The sequence below is a fragment of the Phascolarctos cinereus genome, unplaced genomic scaffold (genome assembly GCF_003287225.1).
Source record: "Phascolarctos cinereus isolate Bilbo 61053 unplaced genomic scaffold, phaCin_HiC Scaffold_2;HRSCAF=192, whole genome shotgun sequence".
In the NCBI taxonomy this organism is placed as follows: Eukaryota; Metazoa; Chordata; class Mammalia; order Diprotodontia; family Phascolarctidae; genus Phascolarctos; species Phascolarctos cinereus.
In genome coordinates, this window is record NW_027555625.1 from 344586977 (window position 1) to 344609929 (window position 22953).

Consider the following 22953-nt stretch of genomic DNA (forward strand, 5'->3'; position numbering starts at 1 on the left):
GATAGAGCACCAGCCCTGGAGACAGGAGGACCTGAGTTCAAATCCAGCCTCAGATACATAATGCTTACTAGCTGTGTGAGTCTGGGCAAGTCACTTGACCCCAACGGCCTCACCAAAAAAAAGAGAGAGAGAGAAAGTTTCTGGGGCAGCTAGGTGGCGCAGTGGATAGAGCTCTGGCTTTGGAGTCAGGAGGACTTGAGTTCAAATCCAGCCTAAGACATACAACACTCATTGGCTGTGTGACCTTGGGCAAATCCCACTGCTTTATCAAAAGAAAAAAGAAAAAAAAATCAACCAGCTCATTATTTCTTACAGCACAGTAGTATTCCATCACAATCACATACCACAATTCTTTTAGTCATTCTCCAATTGATGGGCATCCCCCCAATTTCTAGTTCTTTACCACCACAAAGAGAGGTATTCTAAACATTTTAGAACATATAGGTCCTCTTCCTTTTTCCCTGATTACCTTGGCAAACCAACCTAATAGTGGTATTGCTAGCCTGTATTGTACTTTCAGGGTCACCTGCACAAAGGAATCCTTGGACAAAGGGAGTTGTCAAAAAGTGTCTGTGGTTACTTCAACTGTGCACACATTTGCCTTGCCTCTCTCCCACCCTCTACTCTTTGTCTGTGAGAGTAAGGGAGCAGAAGTTGTTCCCAGAGCCCATACGGACATATTTGCATGGGGAGATGCCAGGCTAGTAAGAGTGGAAGGAGCGGCCCCCTACTGACTTGGCAAACAGTGTCCGAAAGGAGAATTATTCCACATCTCTTGCTCTACTCACAGATTAAAAATTCAAAGGAAGTTATATATACAAATATGTCTCAGATGAGTTCAAAAGTTGATTAGGGGTAGGAGGGAAGAGGAAGAAATACCTTCTCCATAGCCTAAGTGAGTCCAGATTCCTCCTCCTCCATCTCTTCCCCTCACAGTGTGCCTCAGGATAAAAAAAATGCAAGCAGTCAGAAACTTCTCAATAAACAGTCTTCTCTTGATGCCAGAGAAGAAGTATCATTAAAGAGACAGGTGCATATCAAAGCAACCAGGCATGCAAAGCAAAGACAGGATGCTGTAAAATGTGGCCCAAACAAAATATTTTCACACTGAATACTGAAAATATGTATTTGATTTTTCTCCAAGGAATCTTTTTTTTTGTTGGTGGTTTTTGTGTGTATGGTTTTTTTTTGGGGGGGAGGCACTCAGTTTTAATATGTATAATACACAGGGTCAAGAAGTTTCATGTCTACTTCTATCAACTAGAATTGATATGAATAGCTATTTGTTATTTTCTAGCAAGAGATGGTGCAGCCCTTGCAAGGCAATGTCACACATTTAAAACTTGACGGTGTACCCAGGGGGAACATTAAAAAAAAAAAGGCACGTTAAGAAGGCCATTGATAAAACATTAGTTGAAGAAAGAAAATCAACGGATGCTTCCTAGCAGATATATTCATAGTCATATTCTCCCCTATATTCCTTCAGAAGGAAAAATGGTGAGTGAATAAAAGTGAAAAGTGAAAAGTTGGGGAAAGACAGGTCAGATGGAGAGGGCCAACCACATGTGCAGCTACAGGACAGCTGAAGTTTGTAATACAAATTTCAAGCTATGTAGTGAAAGAAATTGACTCAGGCTGACCTTTGTGTTGACATGATTGTTTATTTACAAAAATAACGCAGCTCCAAATGCTTTTCAGTCCTGGTACTACCTTTATTTTTTTTTTCATTTAAAAAAAATTTTTAAAGGCATTCAATCTCATCCAAATCCCCAGTGAAAGGCCAGGGTAAGATCTAGTAATCACTATGGACCCAAGTGACTCTTTATTTAAGGGTTAAACTAATAGCAAATCAGAGAAATTAACTTTATGGTATTGATCTTCTTGTTTATGCTTGGATTACCTTCATGTTTTTTAGATATGGGCTGTGATCTGGCATCTTCTCAATCCAAAGGCATTCAGAGTGGCACTGGAAATAGACTTAAGGGTCTCTCCCAGGTGGGCTCTCGCTGCTACCATATAGGGAAGAAGCTGGAATTAAAGGTCACAATTCAATTCAAGGGTGTAATAGTGGTGTAAGGGGATGTGACTATCAAATCAGTGAGCAATGAAAGGCACCGTGATCCCAAAGCACATTCTTTCAGATATGGAAGATCTAAGTCTAATTCTCTACCAGATGGTTTGGTGCTTAGAGATCCTCCTGCCCAATGTCTGGTCATTCACTAGTCACTGAAGTATGAGGTAAAGGGAGACAAGGAAGAGGATAGAAAGAGATAATGAAGATCTGCTATTTAGTAACGTCTGTTTTTTAATTTTTTTTAGCTTGAATGTGTGGCTAAACTCCTGGAGCCAGCTCTCAATTCCTCTCTGGAGTTGAACAATGGTGCACTTTGGCATAAAAAGATTTAATGCAGGCATTTCTTCCCCCTTCTCTTTCATGTTCATAAGCCTCAGATCAAGTTCCTTCTCTTTTCTCAATATTGAAACACAGATGGACAAAACTCCCTCCCTGTGCTTCCTCTCCAGATGTTTCACGGCTTTCACTCTGCTATTTGCTCTTGCTACACGCTGATATAGCTGCTGTTATAGGAGGAATAGCCACGTTGCTGGAATCTGTTCTGATCTCGTCAGAAGCAAATCTGAATTCTCTAAGATTTGCTGTGTTTCTGACTTACCCCAAAGTAAGTCGGTATGATCCAGTTCCTTTTCTTTACCTCAGTTCCATCCCACTCATGGCCTCTGGGAACTGAAGAAAGAATTATTGGGATGGGGCTGACCTGGAGAGGCTCTTCACTCCTATAATAGGAAACGAACCCTGCAGAGCATGTGGCATCATCATTGAACAAAGGGACGTCCAATTGGCTTTCTTCAGAGGTTTCACTGGAGAACACAAGGGGCCTACAACGAGGAGAGTTCTTGGGCAAGGACTGGAGATCAAAATTTGGTTTAAGACCTAGCAAGGAGGCCTGAAAGGGAAGTATGACATTGCAGGTTAAAAGAGAAAAATAAGATTCAGTGCTGGAAAAGACATTAAGGAACAGCTAATTGAAGGTGTTAATTTTATAGATATGAAAATCCAGGCTTGGAGAGAAGATGTGCATTGCCCTAGGTTCCTGGACAAATTGTAATATGAGCATAATAATCATGTCACTATTTTTTTTTGTATTTAATGACACTTTAGATAGAGAGATTTAATTATAGATATAATATAGGTAAAAATAAATACCTCTACCTCTAGGTGTATATAAAGATATCTATCTATATGTATATTTAACATAAATAAATAAAAGCACCTTCACATAAATATAATTATTTAAAGCACTTAGAAAGATAGATAGATAGATAGATAGATAGATAGATAGATAGATAGATAGATAAAGCACTTGTTCCATGATCACACAGCTATTATGTGTCAGGGGCAGTTTTAAATTTAGGTTCCTCTTGACCCTAGGTCCAATCCCCTTTTACTACATACCTGATCCAGATAGGATCTTGATATGTGAAAATGTTTTAGATATCTATATCAATATGAACACAAAAGTGCTTTAAATGTGCACAAACAGATAGGTGCATACATAACTATAGAATATGCATAGCTACATATAGATATGCATATACATAGCTATAGGATATACATATTTATATAGGTGTGTATATACATGTATATGCCTACATATAGAGATTTAAAGCACTTTCTGATACATCTATCAATTGATAGATGATTGATAAATTGATATTTAAAGCCCTTTCACATTCAAATCATTTTGTTAGAATGAGACAAAGATATAGTGGAAAGGACATTAGACCTGGGGTCAAGAAAGATCTGGATTAAAATCTTGACCCTGATACTCACTAGTTGTGTGACCATGGGGCAAGTCACTTCACTTCTCTGAAAGAAGTTTCCTGTTTCCTAATTTGTAGAATGAAGATAATACTTCCAGGACTTAGTCCACAAAGCTGTCATGAGTGTCAAATGAGATAATGGAGGTAAAGTTCTTAAAGTGATATTAAAATGTTGTGTTATTATCTGTTTCTCACAGCAGCCCTGTGAGGTAGGCAGACCAGGTAGTATTATCTTCATCTGACAGACAAGGAAACAGATACAGAGACTGATTAGGCCAAGGCCATGGGATTAGGAGCCAGTAATCTTTTTCTGCTTTCTGCATTACATTCAGCAGCAGAGCCAAAGACCCCAGAATTTGGCTCCACCAAAGCAGTTTGCAGGAACAATCCTTTTTCCTTTTCACCATTTTGCTAGTAAACAGTTGGACAGACCTCACGGGCAAAGGCATAAACAAGTCTCCCAAGTTCCTCTCCTTGCCAAAGGAGAGGGAGGGATTCTAAATAGAACTTACTGTATAGTTGTGAATGGCAAGCTCCCTATTAGAATCTCCTCCTTTTTCCTCATTTCTGGAGTTTGTCCTGTGGGCTTTACATAACCTGCTCCGTAGAAGTGGTTTGACTAAGAATTCATCCTGAGATCGATAATATGGAAAGAATCCACCAGAGGGAACCAAGTCTTTCTGGTCCTCCTTGTGCCTAACATTGATTTCTTCTTTCTGGAGGCAGAACCCCAAATTCAAAGTTGATGGTTCATCAAAGGTCCCTTCATATGTTCTAAAGTATGGTAAGCAGTCCAAAGGCGTGACTATATTTGGTGTGGATGATGTACTGGTGCTGAAAACAACCCTGGTATTAGGGGCATCCTCAGAGAACTGAAAAAGGGACAAAAATGACTTCCTGTAGGGGATCATAGAGGTAGATTTTTCCTTGATCTTATTTTTCTTCTTTAAAGTCTGGAATAGAGAGAGAAAATATCTTTTGACCTTCCACAATCATGAACTGACTTCCTTCAAATGAACTCATCATCTTTCCCCTAAAATTGCCTGTCCTCCAACTCCAGGAAGACTAGAGTATTTACTTATTCAGCCTCCATGCTTGTCACACTCTCTTCTATCACATCATCTCTAATGCCTGGAATTGACTTCTCCTGCCTTCATTAATCAATCAGTCAGTAAATATTTATTAAGCACCTAGTGTGTGCCAGGATCTATGCTTGCTTGAGATACAAAGAATGAAACAATTCCCAATCTCAAGGAGATTACATTCTAACAGGAGAAAATAAATGTATATGTATATACGTATATATGCATATATACATATATACATACATACATACATATACACGTATATATACTACACACATACACACATGTGTGTGTGTGTATATATATACATATATATAACACTATGAAGCATAAACATAAAGCAAATAAACATAAACAAATGTAAAGTAGTTAAATACAAAGTATTTTGGGATGGAAGGTGCTAGAAATTGGGGAGGTCAGGACAGACTTCACGTGCAAAATGGTGCTTAAGTTTTCATTTTAAGGGAAGTGACATATTCTTTGAAAAGTCCTTCACTTTGTTTAAGGTCCAATTAAGGTCACCATCTTGAAGTGAGGGAGCACAGAATGATTAGTTGAGTGCTAGAGTCAGAGAAACCTGGGTTAGAATCTTACTTCAGACACTTAACTTTCGACAAGTCATTTAATGTATGTGAGCCTCAGTTTTCTTCAGTAAAATGAGTATAATAGTAACATCTACCTCACAGAGGAGCTGTGAGGATCAAATGCATGTGAAGTGCTTTGGAAACATTAAAATGTTTTATAAAATTTTTTTGAGCAGCTAGGTGGTGTAGTGGATGGAGTGCCAAGCCTAGAGTCAAGAAGATTCAACTTCCCAAGTTCAAATCTGGCTTCAGACACTTTCCAGCTCTGTGATGCTGAGTAAGTCATTTAGCCCTGTTTGCCTCAATTTCTTCATCTATAAAATGAACTGAAGAAGGAGATGGCAAACTACTCTAGTATCTTTATCAAGAAAACCCTAAGTGGGGTCACAAAGAGTCTGATGTGACTGAAAAATGACTAAAGAACAAAATGAATGTATAGTATGGTGATTATTATTTCATCTTTCAGGCAAAAGTGATCTCTATCCTCTTAAACTTCTTATCCCATTTTGCCCGTTTGTCTCCTTTGCATGGGTTCTGTTTCCTTGTAGTCCTAGGTAGCATTGTCTCTTGCAAACAGTAGGCACTTAGTGTTTGTGGAATAAATGAATGAGCCGCTTTTGGTTCTATTAAATAGGAAGCCCCCTGAGGATGTAATCTATGTCATTATGACTGGACAGTGCAAGGACAGCAAGAGAACACAAAGGAACACCAGCAGCCAGCAGTTTTTCATAATGTAGGTTGTCTTTACAAATCTGGAAAGGCCTTCTGGTTAGCCCCATTCTCATCAAAACTAGAACAGTCTTACCAAGGCTTCCAAAGAGCAGAGATAATACCTGGCTCACAAAAAGCTTGCTTATCCCATCAAAGTGGGTGCCTCAGGTAGTTTAGGAAGTCTCTTTTGCAGTCAGGGGCCTGAGCTCTCTGAAGAAGTTTGTCATGCAGAGAAAAAAAGTAATTAATCTTACTCTGATCAGTTTTCTCTCTAGGAGTAGAAAAATATAATTTATACTTTTCATAGGTTTTCCTTTGACATTCTTCATTGCTAAGACCTTATACAATTGTTTCTCATTTTTCAGGGTTAGAAATACATTTTGCATCCACTGTATATAGCATAGTGCCCAGCCATATTTACATACAGAACACTAGCATATTTGCACTTAAGCTCTAGATCTATGATTGTACTCTAACTTCCCCATCTTACAGATGAAGAAAATGAGGCTCAGATAGCTGAAATTATTTGCTTCACTTTATAAAACATGTCAATGACAAAGTCAGGACAGGTACCCAATCTGAGCTTCTCAGTATTCTATGTTGTCGCTAATTTGGAAGTGCCATTTTTAATTGCTATGACAACGTATTCACTTGTTCTAGTATCCTTGAAAGGCCTTACCATTTTTTCCATCTTGTGGATGTTAGCAATAGAGATAATGCTCACTGTGGTCTAAGGCAATTTCCATGTGTCCAGTCTTTTCCTTGATGGTCCTTGGCTTCAGTACACAAGGGAGTCATTAGCCACAGAGGGTGCTGGTGCCGAATCTGTCTTATCTCCATCTCCATCAATTAATTCACCAAGCAAGACCAGGGTGTCCAGCACCCCTAAAGAAGTCCAGTTCCAACAGGAGAAAAGATATCTAAAATTCTAAAAACCATCTCTGGTGTTTCAATGTTTTGTTCACTGGGGGCCTACTCATTGCATGAATCAGTCTCATCACTTAAACTATAGCCACAAAGACAATGCAAAGTATGCCCATGGAGATAGCTTTCTTCTTCCTTTTTCCTCCTCTTCCTCCTCCCCCCACCCTCTCCCCATCAAGCCCACTGCCTTCTACCCCACTATAAGAAGATTCCACCATGAAGTCATAATTGCCTTGAGACCTTTCCCAGCTGGAAGCATGACAAGAAAGCCAGTTGGCTCTGTTTCCATGGAGATGCATCATGAAGTGCCCAACACCTGCGTTCTTCACCTGTCTCTTAAATCAGCTTAATTTGATTCTCTGTGTGATATACTTAGGAACAAAGAAAAACAAAAATATCCCCTGGAACCAAATCAGCTTTGTAAAAATGCCTCAGTAAGCTCATTCAGGGGATGAAGTTCATGATCAGGGGCAGCAAAGGGGCAGTCCTAGCTGGAAACTTTGTGCCCCAAATTGTATAATCTTGATTAGTCAGGGTGGTTGTGGAATGAAGTACCTGTATCCTTGTGGTCTTGTAGACTTGTTCTAAGCTTATGAATTTCTTGATCAGTCAAGTTTTAAGACACATAGGTACCCGCTGTGGTGCCCACTGTTGTTTTTATTTGATTTCAAACTCACATCCTACTTTAGTCACTCATTTATCACCCACTGAGTAAAGACTTATAATAGAAAATTCATTTTTAAAATATATCATATACTGAAATGTTCATAGCAGCACTTTTATTGGAGTAAAAAACTCTAAACAAAGTAGATGTCCATCACTTGGGAAATGGCTGAAAAACTGTGGTAAAGAATATTAATGGAAGGTTATTGTGCCATAAGAAATAATGAGTATGAGAAATATGGGAAGACACATGAATTGATAGAGAGAAAAGAAAGAGAATAAACAAAATAGAACCAAGAAAAAAACCAATTCAATCAGTATAATAAAGTAAATGAAATATAAGTATAAAGGGGAAAAAATCCTAAAAGGTAGTCAGACTATGATTTATAACCAGTCTGGGTCCTGAAAAACAGATGATGAAAGACACTTCCCTCAGTGGAGTGGGATAGGAATGATCAGAGGTGAGAAATGTTCCATACTATTAGACCCCATCACTTTATCAGTGAGTTTTATTAAAGCAAAAGTTCAAAAGTAAACGTTCAATGGCAGAGGAATCATATTGGAAAATGACTGCGATCTAAAGCAGAGGTATCAAGCTCATGACTCATGGGAAGCCTACAGCACTGGTGTATAGGATAAAAGCTATCAACAAAATTTTCAAAATACAAACATCCCAACATAACCCATGGGTCCAAACAAGGATATCTAATAAGCCATAGGGATTCAAAGGGCAGCTAGGTGGTGTAGTGGGTAGAGTGCTGGGCCTAGATTCAACAAAAGTCTTCTTTGGTTTTGTTTTGTTTTATTTTTTTGGTGAGGCAATCAGGGTTAAGTGACTTGCCTTGGGTCACACAGCTAGGAAGTGTCATGTGTTTGAGGCCAGATTTGAACTCATGTCCTCCTGACTCCAAGGCCAGAGCTCTATCCACTGTGCCACCTAGCTTCCCAAAAACTCTTCTTTGGAAGCTAATGGCTCTATGAGAGAGCAAGAATCAGTCAAACAGAAACAAAAAAAAAATGAAAAAATAGATGAAAATGTAAAATACCTCATTGGTAAAACAACTGACCTGGAAAATCGATCCAGGAGAGAAATTTTTTAATTATTGGTCTACCTGAAAGTCACAATGAAAAAAAAAAGCCTGGACAGCATCTTTCAGGAAATCATAAAGGAAAACTGCCCTGAGGTCCTAGAACCAGAGGGTAAAATAGCCATAGAAAGAATTCACTGTTCACCTCCTGAAAGAGACCCCAAATTGAAAATGCCAAGGAATAGAGTAGTCAAATTTCAAAATTACCAGGTCAAAGAGAAAATACTGTAAGCATCCAGAAAGAAACAATTTAAATATCATGGAACCACAGACAGGATTACACAGGACCTTGCAGCTTCCACATTAAAAGACTGTAGTGCATGGAATATGAAATTCCATAAGACAAAGGATCTTGGATTACAACCAAGGATCAACTACCCAGCAAAAATGAGCATGATCTTTCAGGGGAGGAGATGGATATTCAATGAAATAGGGGACTTCCATACCGTCCTGATAAAAAGACCAGAGCTCAACAGAAAATTTGATCTTCAAATATAAGACTTAAGAGAGACATAAAAAGGTAAACAGGACAGGAAGAAACAACATATTACTAATAAGGGCAAATTCTTTACATCCCTACAAGGGAAGATGACACTTGTGACTCTTGAGAACTGTATTGTTATTACACTATGTTAAAGGGTATACATAAAGAGGGTGGGTATAAATTGACTTTGATGTAATGATGAAAAAAATCTAATCAAGTGGGTTAAATGGAACCAAGTAAGTGAATTAATCTGATCTAAGAAAATGTACCAGACAAAAGGAGGAGGCAGACAAGGATAAATTGCATCACAAGAAAAGGCACAAAAACCTATTACAGCAGAGGGAAAGAAGGGAGGGAGATGAGCATTGTTTGAACCTTACTCTCATAAGATTTGGCTTAAGAAGGGAATAACATAATCGGTTAGGTATAGAAATCTGACATGCCGGTATAGGCAGTAGGAGGGAAAAGGGCGAAAGAAAAGGGAGTGGGCTAATAGAAGGGAGGTGGGACTGACGGAGGCTGTGGTCAAAAGCAAAACATTAGTGAGGAAGGAAAAGGAGAAAGGAGAAAGAAAAGCATAAACCGAAGGGTGGGGGGTGGGGGGAAGGATGGAGAGAAAGACACAGTTATCATAATGCTGAATGTGATATATGAATGTAATGGAATACTATTGTGCTATAAGAAATGATCAACATTCAGATAAACCTGGAAAGACTTGTATGGTCTGATGCTGAGTGAAGTGAGCAGAACCAGGAGAACGTTGTACACAGTAACAGCTACATTGAGTAACGACTGACCTTGATAGACTTAACACCTCTCAGCAACACAAGGATCTAAGACATCTCCAAAAGCCTCATGATGGAAAATGCTATCCACATCCCAAGAAGGAACTATGGAGTTTGAATGCAGATCAAAGCACAATATTTGCTAAAAACAAACAAACAAACAAAAAAACCCTCTTCTTTTCTAAGTTCAGCTCCAGTCTCTGACACTTACTAGCTGTGTGATCCTGGACAAATAACATAACCCTGTTTTCCTCAGTTCTTCATCTATAAAATAAGCTGGAGAAGGAAATGGCAAACCACTTCAGTTTCTCTTCCAAGAAAACCACAAATGGGGTCATAAAGAGTCAGACACAACTGAAAAACAACTGAACAACAAAAATAGAAGTTCAGAAGACAAGATGGTTATAGGATCATAAGTTTTAAAGCTGGAAAGAATTACCTAGCATGGCACATTCATTTTTATAGATGGAGAAACTGTGTCCCAGAAAGGGGAAGTGACTTTCCTTCGTTCCTCTCACTTAGTGACCTCATCAGCTCCCACAGGCTGGTGGTAATCAATATCATCTCTAATCAGATAGTGCCCAGATCTATATATCCAGCTCTACTCACTTTCTTGAACTGAAATTCTGTATTATCAACTACTTAGTGGACATTTTGAACTGAATATTCCACAAGTATCTCAGACTCAACATATTCCAAACCAAACTCATTATCATTCCTCCTTATACCTAACTCTCTTTCTCATTTATTTAGAAAGCGCCACCATCCTTCCATTTACTTATGTTTGTATCCTAAGTGTCATTTTTGCCTCCTTCCTCCCCCCACTCAACACATTTAATCAGTTGCCAAATCTTATCTTTTCTAAATGTACGTGTCTAGCATCTATCCCTTTTACTTTACACACACAACCCCTCATCACCTTCTCGTTGTTCAGGTCCTCATCACCTCCTGCCTAGACTTTTGGAAGTATCCTTAAGCTTGGTCTTTCTCCACTCCAATCCATCTTCCACACAAGTGCCAAAATGATTTTCCTGAAAGCATGGGCCTATGTCACCCCTCCCCCAATGAATCCCAATGTTTATTATATGTAGGCTCTTTCACTTGACATTTAAAGATCTTAACAACTTGGCTCCATCCTGCCTTTTCAGTCTCATTCCACATCATTCCCTTCAGCATACTGAAGCACACTAGCATTTTTCTTGTTCCTCATATACGACATTCTGATCTTTTGTCTCCATGCCATTATACTGGCCATCAATATTGGTAACATTTCCCATCTTCATCTCTGACTTTTGGAATCTCTAGCTTTTTTTCAGAATTCAGCTCAAACACTACCTTCTGTATGTCTTCATAATCCTTGCTTCCACAAGGGTTACTTCCTTTCTGTTCTGTAAGTGCTTTGTATACGCCTGTATATGTGAATATTGTTTCCCTCAATAATAATGATGATGATGATGATGATGATGATGGTAACCTGCATTATAACACTTAAAGGTTTGCAAAATGCTTTACAAATATTATTTCATTTTGTCCTCATAATAACTCTGAAGAAGACATTGTTATTCCCACTTTACAGATGAGGAAACTGAGGATGGAAGTTAAGTGACTTGCCCAGAGTCATAGAGCTAATAAGTGTCTGAGGTCAAAGTTGGAGTAGGTCGTCTTGACTCCAGACTCAGAGCTCTAACCACTGTACCACTAACCAATGTAATTCTCTTTGAGGGCAGAAAGAAGCTGATTCATTTTTTATCTTTAGCACATAGCAGAGTGCCTGATATATACTAGGTTTGTTGATTGATTCTTTACCCATGGTTAATACTAGGGTCTGCATTTGGAAGACATAGGGTCTTCCATCTTCAAAGTCAGTGCTCTTTCCACTACTTGACCATATGGATATACCTTGTTGTTGTTATTCTTTGGTCTTTGTTCTCGAAGAGGACCATGACATAGGGAAGGTGATGGCATGACTTGCAAATGAATTGGATTTAAGTGAGACAGGGCTGTGCAAAGGCACCAGATCCACTCTCTCCTCTAGAGCTATCTGGGTCCAGTGGCAAGACATAGATTAGGATGACTGGAGATGGCCCTGGATGCAGCGGATGTACAAGTTGAAGCCAAAAATATAATTTATACACAAAAACCTCACTGCAATACAGCCTTCTTGAGTGCAGTTTCTTGCATCTTGTCTATTACCTGCCACAATTAATTTTTCCAAATACCAGACAGCTTTCTCTGTCATGCAGCTTCATCTGTATTTTGATTACGGGCTGTAATGACACTTGTCTCTGGGACACCTAAAGCACTTTTGACCTGAGTTACCAAATTCCCTTGTCCATGGCACAGAAGAGTACAGCAGAATTTTCCAAGAAGATGCACATGCATGTTAGTTGCTAGGTACAGCCGAGTTCTTAATACCATCTCTTGTCCATGCAGGTCAACTGAGATACAGAGGAGAATCTTTTTATTTGTACAAAAACTATTCAACAGATTCTATCAATAATCAAATCATGTTTAGAAGAACAAAGAGGGAAAAACCTATTTTCTTTTTTAAAAAAAGTCTTTAAATTTAAATTTTAAAATCAATCAACAAAGTAGTTTCATTGATGCCTCTTACTTCTATAACACTGTTGTTTCTGTATCTCAACCTCAACCCAATATAACCCCCAGTACTGGAACTAAACATTCTCTTATGAGAAAGAAAAACAGCATTGCAGTGAAATTATTTGAACTTGTATGGAATACTTTTTTCTTATAGACTCTTACCTCTTTGCCAAAAGGAGAGAGATATGTTTCATTATCTTCTCCTTCCAACCAAAATTAGTCATTACAATTATTCAGAATTCAAAATCCTTTTAGCATTCTTTTTGTTTATGCAATTATATTTGTGAATACTGTTAGGTCCCTTCTTTTTAATATAAATTTATATCAATATCTTTTGTGTTGTAGCACTTATATTTTCCACTGTATCCCCATCTCCCAGACATATATCACTTAAAATGAGCAGTAAAATGAGGAAGAGGAAAAATGTTTTGTGAAACTAAACTATATATCCAAAAAATCTAATTTTATACACAGTATTCCATGGCCATAATCCCCCAGCTCTGTAAAGAATCAGGGGAAGTATAAAGAAAGCAAGGAATTCATGAGTTAAGAGTGGCGCAGAAGGCATGCCAGGCATGGAGGCTGTTCACACATGTGGAGGTGGAAGATGAAATGCTGAGTTTGGGGGGCAGCAAGTAGGCTGGTTTGACTGAAACATAAATTGTGTGTGAGCATCTAGGAGATGCTAGAAAAGTAGGCTGCAGTCAGACTGGAGAGGCTCTAAATGCCATGGTTAGGGTTTTGAAATTTCTCCAGAAGTCCATAGGGAACGACTACAGCTTCTTGAGGAGACAAGTTAAGTGATCAGACTTAGAGTTTCTAAAATTAAAAAAAAAAATTAAAGAAAGAAGCAGGGGAAGGTACCTTCTCATAGCTCTTCCTTGGGGTCAAGCTTAGTTATAATTTTGCAGCATTTTGTATTGGTGCTATTATGTACTCCATTTATATAATATACATATATGCATCTATAATAAACATACACAATATACAATATATGTGTGTGTGTATACATATGTACATGTATGATTCCTGGTTCTGCTTTCTTCACTTTTTATCAGTTTACATATCTTTGCATGCTTCTCGGTATACATTGTGTACACCATTTCTTACAGAACAAAAATGTTCCATCAAATTTATGTATCACAATTTGTTTAGCCATTTCCTGATTGATAGGCATTGTCAATTCTTTTATAGTATTTTAAATTACAAGGGAAATAAAGGTCACTCTTGTGAGCCTCAGTTACAAGCAGAAGGCCATCTACGAAAGAGTTACAGTGACAAGGTGTTTCCAAGACAACGCTTTTTGAATTTCTACAGTCCCCTCCAACTCAGCCCTATGCTTGACCCACAAACAATGTGGTTGGCCTTTTATGTTATTTCTTTATTGTTACAATCGCTGGTTAACTGAAGAACTTCAGGAGGTTTCCATAGCAACCACTCAATCCTCTTGGCAAGCACACCCACTGCAGCAAAAAAGGCACCTCATTTGCTGGTTAGGAGAGGGAACAGATTCAGACCTATCACATGCATTCATTTGTTGGCATTCCATTCACATTCTGGTATGGCCAGATACCCAGAGCCACCAGCAAACAGGGTCATGGAAGGTTCTAGGTCAGTAACCAAAGTCACAGTAAGGAGACCTCTCACTGCCGTTATACTTTAAAGCTTACCCTCAAAGAAACAGTGAAATAGGAGCGCTAAATATTAACATTCCTGTTTTTCAGGTAAGTTTCAGAGAGGTTAGATGATTTGCTTCTGGTCACATAGATAGTAAAACTCAAAGCACAGATCAGAACCCAGGATTCATCTCTTCAAAAGAGTCCCCTCTTCTTTCCACCACACTGTGATGCCTTGATAGATTTTTTTTTTAAAAATCATACTGACCCTAGAATATACCTGGGCCCCTTACTCATTTCTATGAAGCCCTCCTCATTCTTCTTTGGTACCATACCTCCTGAGGTCAGATAAAAGGCATCCCCAGGATGTCACCCCAGAGTTGGCCATTACGTATTGTTTCTGGGTTGAAAGGAACCTTCCAGCCACTCTGCCTTGATTCAAGGCCTACATGTACATTAAGATAGAACACATTTAAAAAGGAAAAAAAAATTAAAATGGAAGGGAATAAAGTTGTAAAATAAGAGGAGGGGAACAGAAAGGACAATTGTCTTTAGTCAATCTTCAAGGTATCTTCTGGTTCCAAGTCTTGTGATGTTGGTGTAATAAACTAGAATCCAAAGGTAAGAAAAAAAAAAGACAGGATAAGGCCCAACTCCTATGATGTAAACTTCTCTGATGTTGACAGTACTAGCATCTCCCCTCTCTGAATCCCTACGATATTTATTACTTCTGCCTCTTATTTTGGAATTTTTTCACACACCACCTTGTGTTCTCAAATACATCTTCTTGTGCTTTAGAGACATCTAGATAGCATGATGGATAGGGCACTGGACATCAAGTCAGGAAGACTTGAGTTCAAATCCTGCCTCTGACTCTTACTAGCTTTGTGACCCTAGGCAATTCATTTAACTTCTCCTGGCCTGAATTTAATCTATCAGTACCCTTAATCATATTGTCCATGCTCTATCCAGGACTGCCCCATCAATATTGCCCTCTCTCCTACATCTCTGAACCTTCCGCTTATCATAAACTCTCTTTTATTAGTCTATAAACATGCCCGAGTCTTCTCTTGACCCCTTATCCCACCCAGAGGCTGTCCTATTTCTTCCTTCTTCACTGCTCAATTTTTTCAAAAAGTTGATTGTGCCTGATCAACCAGTCAATCCACAAGAATTTAGGAAGCAGTCACCATCTGCCAGGCACTGTGCTAGGCACCAAAGACTCAAAGAAAAAAAATTACCCAATCCTTTCTTCCACTAAATGAGTCTTTATTTAGGGAGTCAACATGTATATAGGGAGCATATATGTAAATGTGGTTCAGGTTGATGGTGCACGTTACCCTCTCTCATTTCTCTCTCCTGGGGCAGGATCCTTCTAACTCCATGTTATGAATAAGCCCACCAAGCCCCCTCCTTAACTAGAGCAAGGCTCAGTTCTGGGCCCAACAATGAAACCACAGTCCAGAGCGAAAGAAGAGTCATTTATCACGTCTCTTGCAAGAAGTGGGCATGTGCCCTATAATGAGAGAAGCATGCTGATACAGAAGCAAGAGCAAACTTCATGCTGTTAGCCTGGCGCAGCCCCTCCCTTCAGAGCTCAGATTGGTCCAAACTCTTCCGGGTTACAATCTTCCTGAACCACACATCTCATGTTCCTCCTTGACATGTTTCTCCTCCTTCATCATGCGTCCCATGTTATGGAAATGAGCAATGTTCTCTCCTTGGGATGTGTCACAATATGCATGAGGCTAATTAAGCATACGTGTTAGCAAAAAGTTAGTGACCATTTCTTGACCTGACCAGTTTGAGCCTGGCACCCCCATCAGGAAGCTTGTGTCCTCTTCTAAAAGCTGATTGGTTGGTGGTGCTCACACGGCCCCAACACTGCAGCATCCTGTGGAAACCTAACTTGTTCCTATTATTATTTCTCCAACTCCACTTTGTATTTCCCTTAGCATCTATCACAGACCTTTGAATGTAGCTGACACTTCAGTGTTTTTAACCTTCTATATTGAAAAGCCTATGGGGCAGAGAGATGGTGCAGTGAAGTCGGGAGGACCTGATTACAAATCTAGTCTGAGATACTTACTAGCTGCATGACCCTGGGCAAGTCACTTAGCCCTGATTGCCTTCCCCTCCCCCCCCACAAAAAAAGGAAAAACCCAGATTACGGGCAAAATGACTGTGCCAAGATGGCATGCTTTAGGAAGCTCCCAAAAGATACTTATAGCATAAATTATTCCCATTTTTACAGATGAAAGAAGTGAATGCCAGAGATGTTAAGTGGTGTCACAGTTAAGTGACCAGCATGAGAGGCATGATGGAGAGGTCTAGAGGACCGTCTAGTGAGAAATGAAGATATGGCTGGCCAGTGACCCCTCCCTAAATGGAGGTTTGGAGAGGAGTCATCCAGAGATAGAGTAGCCTTTGGGGGAGAATGGCACTTTCAAGATGTGAATTTCAAAGCTGAAGTGAGATTCCATCATGAAGAGGTTCCTGGATCTTGATGGAAAAGTCCAGAGTGTAGCCTCAACTTTTGAGTCATTATGATCTATACCTGGCCCTGTGGTGTGGGCATGCCAAAGCCATATCATTCTATATGTTCATCTCTCTCTCCACTCCAACATATAGAAGGATGTGCTGCATGTTTCATTTTTTCAGATCATTTAAAAAAAAAAAAGGAAAGAAAAGAGTATCCCATCTCTATCTACAGCTATCAAAATGATTTTTTTTTAATTTCCCTTCTTCCGCTGAGAGGTGCATGCTTACTAGAAGAAAAAAACACAGAACACTATTGGAGGTATTGCCATCAATATTTTTACCAAAAAAGAACTTTTCTGATGTTCAGTAGCAGGACTTAGGGGTAGACCTTCATTGGTGTCTAGAAATTATGTTTTTAGACCCATGCCTTAGGGAAGCCCCACATTGACCTGTGTAGTTTCTAAAGACCTTTACCTTTTCTCTTTTTTAATCTCTCAATATTTCATTTAAAAATTATTCTTTTTAAACGTATCACTTCATTTATTGTATTTATTTATATTTAAATATAATACTGATTTCCCGCTTTGCTTAATAGAATCTTATCTTGTAACAAATAGTGGTAATCAAGAAAAACAAATCAACACATCAGTCATGTCTGAAAATGCGCCCCTCACTTTGTATCTCTAGTTTCTCCTACCCCCTCCTAAGGGGCAGGAATCATTCTTCACTGATGATTCTCCAAAGTCGTGATTGTTCACTGCATTGATCAGAGCTCTGAAGTCTGTTGATGTGGGCATAGTCTCATTGCTTGGCTTATTAAGTTTGTACAAGCCCTCTCAAATTTCTCTGAATTTTTCATATTAATCATTTCTTGGAATAATGTTCCATTTAATTAATTTACCATAATTAGTTCAGACATTTTAAATTATGTGTGTGTATGTATGTATGTATCTTTGTGTATATGCCTAATAGTGATGCTTCTGGGGAAAAGGGTATGTATAGCTCAGTGATTTTTTGCTCCTTTTGGTTTCATCTTTCTTTGACTTCTTTGGAGCATAGAGCTAGTAGTGTTATCACTGAATTGAAGAGTATAAAAAATTTAGTAACTTTGGGAGCACAGTTATGGACTGCTTTCCAGAATGGCTGCACCAATTTGCAGCCCCACCAGCGGTTCATTAATGTGTCTGTTTTCCCCTGGTTTCTTCAACATTTATCACTTTTTTATCTACTTTGACAATTCATTTCCTCAATTATTAATGATTTGGAGCATTTTTATATGGCCATTACTAACTAGGGTTTCTTCTTTTGAAAACTGTCTATTCATGTGCTTTGATCATTTATCAATTGAGAAATAGCTCTTAATCTTATAAATTGATTTGCTTCCATATATATATATATATATATATATGTATATATATATATATATATATATATATATATATATATATATATATACATATATATATATATATATACACCTTGGAAATAAGTATGTATTTGATGCATTGTATTTGATGATTTGATGATTAAATGTATTTGAGAAACTTGCTACAAAGATTTTTTCCCATCTGCTTACTTCTCTTATAATTTTAAATGCAATGGCAATATTTATACAAAGAAGATTGTTCCTGTATGTGATCAAAATTGTCCATTTTATCTTCTGTGATCCTCTCTATTCCTTATTTGGTCATGAACTCTTCTCCCATCCATAAATCTGAAAAGCAATTTCTTCCTTGCTCCTTTAAATTGTTTACAATGTCACACTTCATGTCTAGGTCATGCATCCATTTGGAGTTTTGGGGTTTTTTTTAGTATGTAGTGTGAGGTGTTCTTTACTAAATTTCTTCTAATGACCTTCCAGCTTTCCCAGTTCTTTTTGTTGAATAACGATTTCTTAAAACAATAACAGGAACCTTTGGGTTTATCAAACACATGTATACCTAATCTGCTTCACAGATTGATTTTTCTCTTTCTTAACCAATAACCAAGTTATTTTGATGATTGCTACTTTGCAATATAGTTTGAGATTTGGTAATGTAGAAGCCCTTCTTTCCTACTCTTTTTCCATTAATTCTCTTGAGATTCTTGACTATTTCTTGATTATATATTATTATTCCTACAGTTTAATATATTATTACTATTATTACTATAGCTTAATAGTTTGTAGTTTAATAGTTTAATTCTTAAATTTTTGGTAGTATTATAACTTTTTTTTATTTTATTGGCTCAATCTGCCCATGAATAATAACCATTTTGTAGTTATTTCAGTCTGCTTTTATCTCTGTAAAGGGTATTTTCTAGTTCTTAAATATGTCGGTAGATAGACTCCCAATATTTTATTAAATATGAAGTAATTATAAATGAAATTTCCCCCTTTTCTTCCGCCTGCTGGGGTTTGTTGGTAATATATAGGAATACTGATATTTTGTGTAGATTTATTTTATATCTTTCAACTTTGCTGAAATTAATTATTTCAATTAATTTTAGCTGATTTTAAAGTTTTGTAAGTATGATATCAAATCATCTTCAGAAATTTGATAATTTTGTTTCTTCTTTGTCTATGCTTATTCCCTAACTTTCTTTTTCTTGTCTTACTGTTATAGATAGCATTTCTTGTGCTGTATTAAAATTGAGAAAAAATTTAAAAAATAAAAAATAATAGCAGTAACAATGAACATTCTTTTTTATTTTTTTTATTAATTTATTTTGATTTATCAACAATCACTTCCATATGCTTTTGAGTTGAAAATTTTTCTACCCCTTCCTCCCACCCACCCTCCCCAAGATGGCGCACAATCTGATGTAGGCTTTACATTTACATACCCATTAAACATATTTTCACATTAGTGAAGTTGTAAGTAAAAATTAAAACCAATAGGAGGAACTATCAGAAAGATGAAACAAAACTCAACAGAAGGGAAAAATAAGCAATAGCGATTCGACTTCCATAGTTCTTTCTTTGGATGTGGACAGCATTTTCCATCCCGAGGCCTCTGGAGATGTCTCAGATCCTTGTAATGCTGAGAAGGGTTCGGTTTGACAGTCTTAGTCAAACAATGAACATTCTTACTTTGCCACTGATCTTACTCAAAAAGCCTCTTATTTATTCCCATTACATCTAATACTTGTTCTTGGTTCTAGATAGATACTACTTGCCATTTTAAGGAAAAGTGTATTTTTATGTTTTCTAGTGTTTTTTAATACAAAAATAGATGCTGCACTTTATCAAAAGCTTTTTTCCCCTTTGTCTATAAAATTACATGGATTCTGTTCATGACATTAACATTGTTGATTATATTAATAGTTTTCTTAACATTGAATGAGCCCTGAATTCCTGGAACAAATACAACCTGATTATATCATATGATTTTTACATGTTTCTGTAGCCTTTTAATGAATTTTTTAAAAATAAAATTTGCATCAACGTTCAGGAAGAATATTTATTCCTAGTTTTCTTTCTCTTGTGTTCTTTTTTGTAGATGACATCATTCTGTTGACATCTAGTACTTGAATATGGAAAAGTCTTCTGGATAACTCAGTGTAAAAAACTTGGAATCATGAACTTGGACATGAGTTTGTATCTCAGGTTAACTGTTTATTGTGTGACCTTGGGCAAATCACTTGAGGACCTTAATTTCCTCATCTGAATAATGCAGGAGTTGGACTACAGGACTTCAGTTCTAGATCTATGATCCTGTAATTCTATGAAAAAAGGCTATGAAAAAAACAAGTAGATGAAGAATGTTGTCCAGATTGTGACTTACAGTTAGATATACAACTTAAAGAGATTATCCAGTAATATATAATATGGAAGACAGTATTTTCAATGGACAATGATTCAAAATTAAGCAGGAGGAGAACCATCAAGATTAACTTTAAGAAATCACAAGCCTTCTTAATGACCTTTCAAAATGACCAGAAGCAAAAGCCCATCTTTTTAATGAAAATATTTTTCAGCTGTTATGTGAGTCATGCCACACTACAATTTCCAAAAAACTCCAACTAAGGATTAACTAAAGAGCAATGGAAAGGTGCATAGTGGATGCAAGGAAGATGTAACACATTGCAAACAAGGAAGAATTGGAGCAAAAAATGTCATCAAAACAAATGAAAGAGAAGATAACCTGGTCATAAGGGGAGGGTCCATATGTTCCATTGCCGTCCCATGATGTCAAGAAAATATGAGAGAGGTTCCAGCATATTTGGTAGACCTTTTGTGATGAATTAGTGGGAGGAAATTAATGAGAGGATTGTGATATGCATCATTAGATATTATTAATGAGATCATAGATTGATTTAAGTATAAATAAATATGTGAAGAATTATGAAAAGATGACATCATCTTAGTACCCAAAGGAGCCAAGACACCCCACAAGCACCCCAGAAAACCTATATAAACACAAAAAGAAATAATAAAAAAGACAAAGAGAAATGTCTATAGCTAAACCACCCAGTTCAGTTTTACATACTTGCATTTAGCGTGCATGCACACACACCCACATACACACAGATAACTAGAAGCTAGAGCGAATTGAAGGCTGGAACTACAGCAAGAGGCAAAGCCTGAGCAGATACATAATAATAATAATAATAATAATAATAATAATAATAATAATAATAATAATAATAATAATGTTGTAGATTAGTGTAAAATAGTACTGTAGATTGAGGAAAGACCAAGCAGTAAAACTAAAACAGGAAAGTCCAAGTAGAACTGTAGAAAAATCATTTCCTGGCCACAAAGATTACAAGAGTATCTGAGAATGAATCAAGAGATATAAAATGTAGTAATAGAGAAAATGAAAGTTAAGAAGTAAAAAAATGGTGAGAAGACATAATAGCTTAGAAGAAGAAGGGAGGAAATTAATTGGGGAAAATATTTTTGGAGTGAGTTTCTTTGATAAAGGTCTAGTTTCCAAGATATATAAGGAATGGATTCAAATTAAAGAGAATAAGAAGCATCACTCAATTGATAAACGGTCAAAGATATGAACAAATAGTTCTCAGGTGGAAAAAAATCAAAGTTATCAATAGCCACATGTAAAAATGCTCCAAATTACTAATAATTATAGAAACTTTGAAATTTCACCTCATGCCCATTAGATTGGCATATTTGACAGAAAAGGGGAAATGACAAATTTTGGAAGGGGTATAAAAAAATAGACATATAAATACACAGTTGGTCAAACAATGAATTGGTACAGCCATTCTGGAAAGCAATTAGAATATTCCCCCAATATTACTAAATTGTGCATGCCCTTTGACCCAGTGATATGCCTACTAGGTGTATTCCCCAAAGAGAATAAAAAAAAAGAGGAAAGGACCTATATGTACAAATATGTTTATGGTTGTCCCTTTTGTAATGGTAAAAACTGGAAACTAATAAGGTGCCTATTAATTGAGTAATGGTCTAACAAATTAATTGTGATATATGAATTCATCAAATATTGTTGTGTCATAAGAAATGATGATGTGGATGGTTTTGGAAAAACCTGGAAAGACTTGTATGGGCTGATGCAAAGTGAAGCAACAGAACCAGGAGAACAATTTTTACAATTACAAACTATCTTGAGAGACATAAGAACTCTGGTTAAAGCAATGACCAATCACAATTCCAAGGAATAAATGTTGATGATATTGCCTACCTCCTTACAGAGATGATATAGATCTAAAATGAAAAATGAGGCATGTTTTTGGACATGGCCAAGGAAAACTGTGTTTTGCTTGGCTATGCCTATTTGTTATAAGAGTTTTGTTTTTATTTACTTTTTTAATGAGTAGAAAGTTGTAGAAGGGAGGCAAAAATGTTTATTAATTGAACAAAATAAAATTATAAATAGCTTAAAACAGGTGATAAAACTTAAACAAAAATTAAATCTTACCCAAGAACTGATCTCCCTGAAGATTGTTAGTCAAAAATAAAGCAGTGATTCCATGAGACAAGAAATGTATTTTTTTAAATCAAAAGATTGAAAAAATATAAGTACAAGGTATATATTTTTAAAAATTGACCTTAAAAACAGGTCAAGGGAATATAATCTAAGAATCATCTCACTATCTGAAAATCACTAACAACAAAAAATCCTCTTGA

The 22953-nt window shown here is 37.1% G+C and overlaps 1 protein-coding gene across 1 annotated transcript; it reads right to left on the reverse strand.

The window, feature by feature from the left end:
* Positions 1 to 1652: 1652 nt before the first annotated feature.
* On the reverse strand, positions 1653 to 7322 carry LOC110211680 (uncharacterized). Its single transcript, XM_020991113.1, has 3 exons — positions 6900 to 7322; positions 4353 to 4793; positions 1653 to 2963 (listed from the first exon to the last, which is right to left on the reverse strand). The coding sequence occupies exons 1-3, from the start codon at positions 6909 to 6911 to the stop codon at positions 2646 to 2648; spliced, it is 771 nt and encodes a 256-aa protein (XP_020846772.1). The 5' UTR covers positions 6912 to 7322; the 3' UTR covers positions 1653 to 2645.
* Between the last annotated feature and the right edge of the window lie 15631 nt (positions 7323 to 22953).

Coding starts and splice junctions, on each gene's coding strand:
- LOC110211680 (XM_020991113.1), bottom strand. Junction 2,964..4,352: donor TTGCCATTCACAACTATACA/GTAAGTTCTATT, acceptor CTTCCCTTTCAG/GCCTCCTTGCTAGGTCTTAA.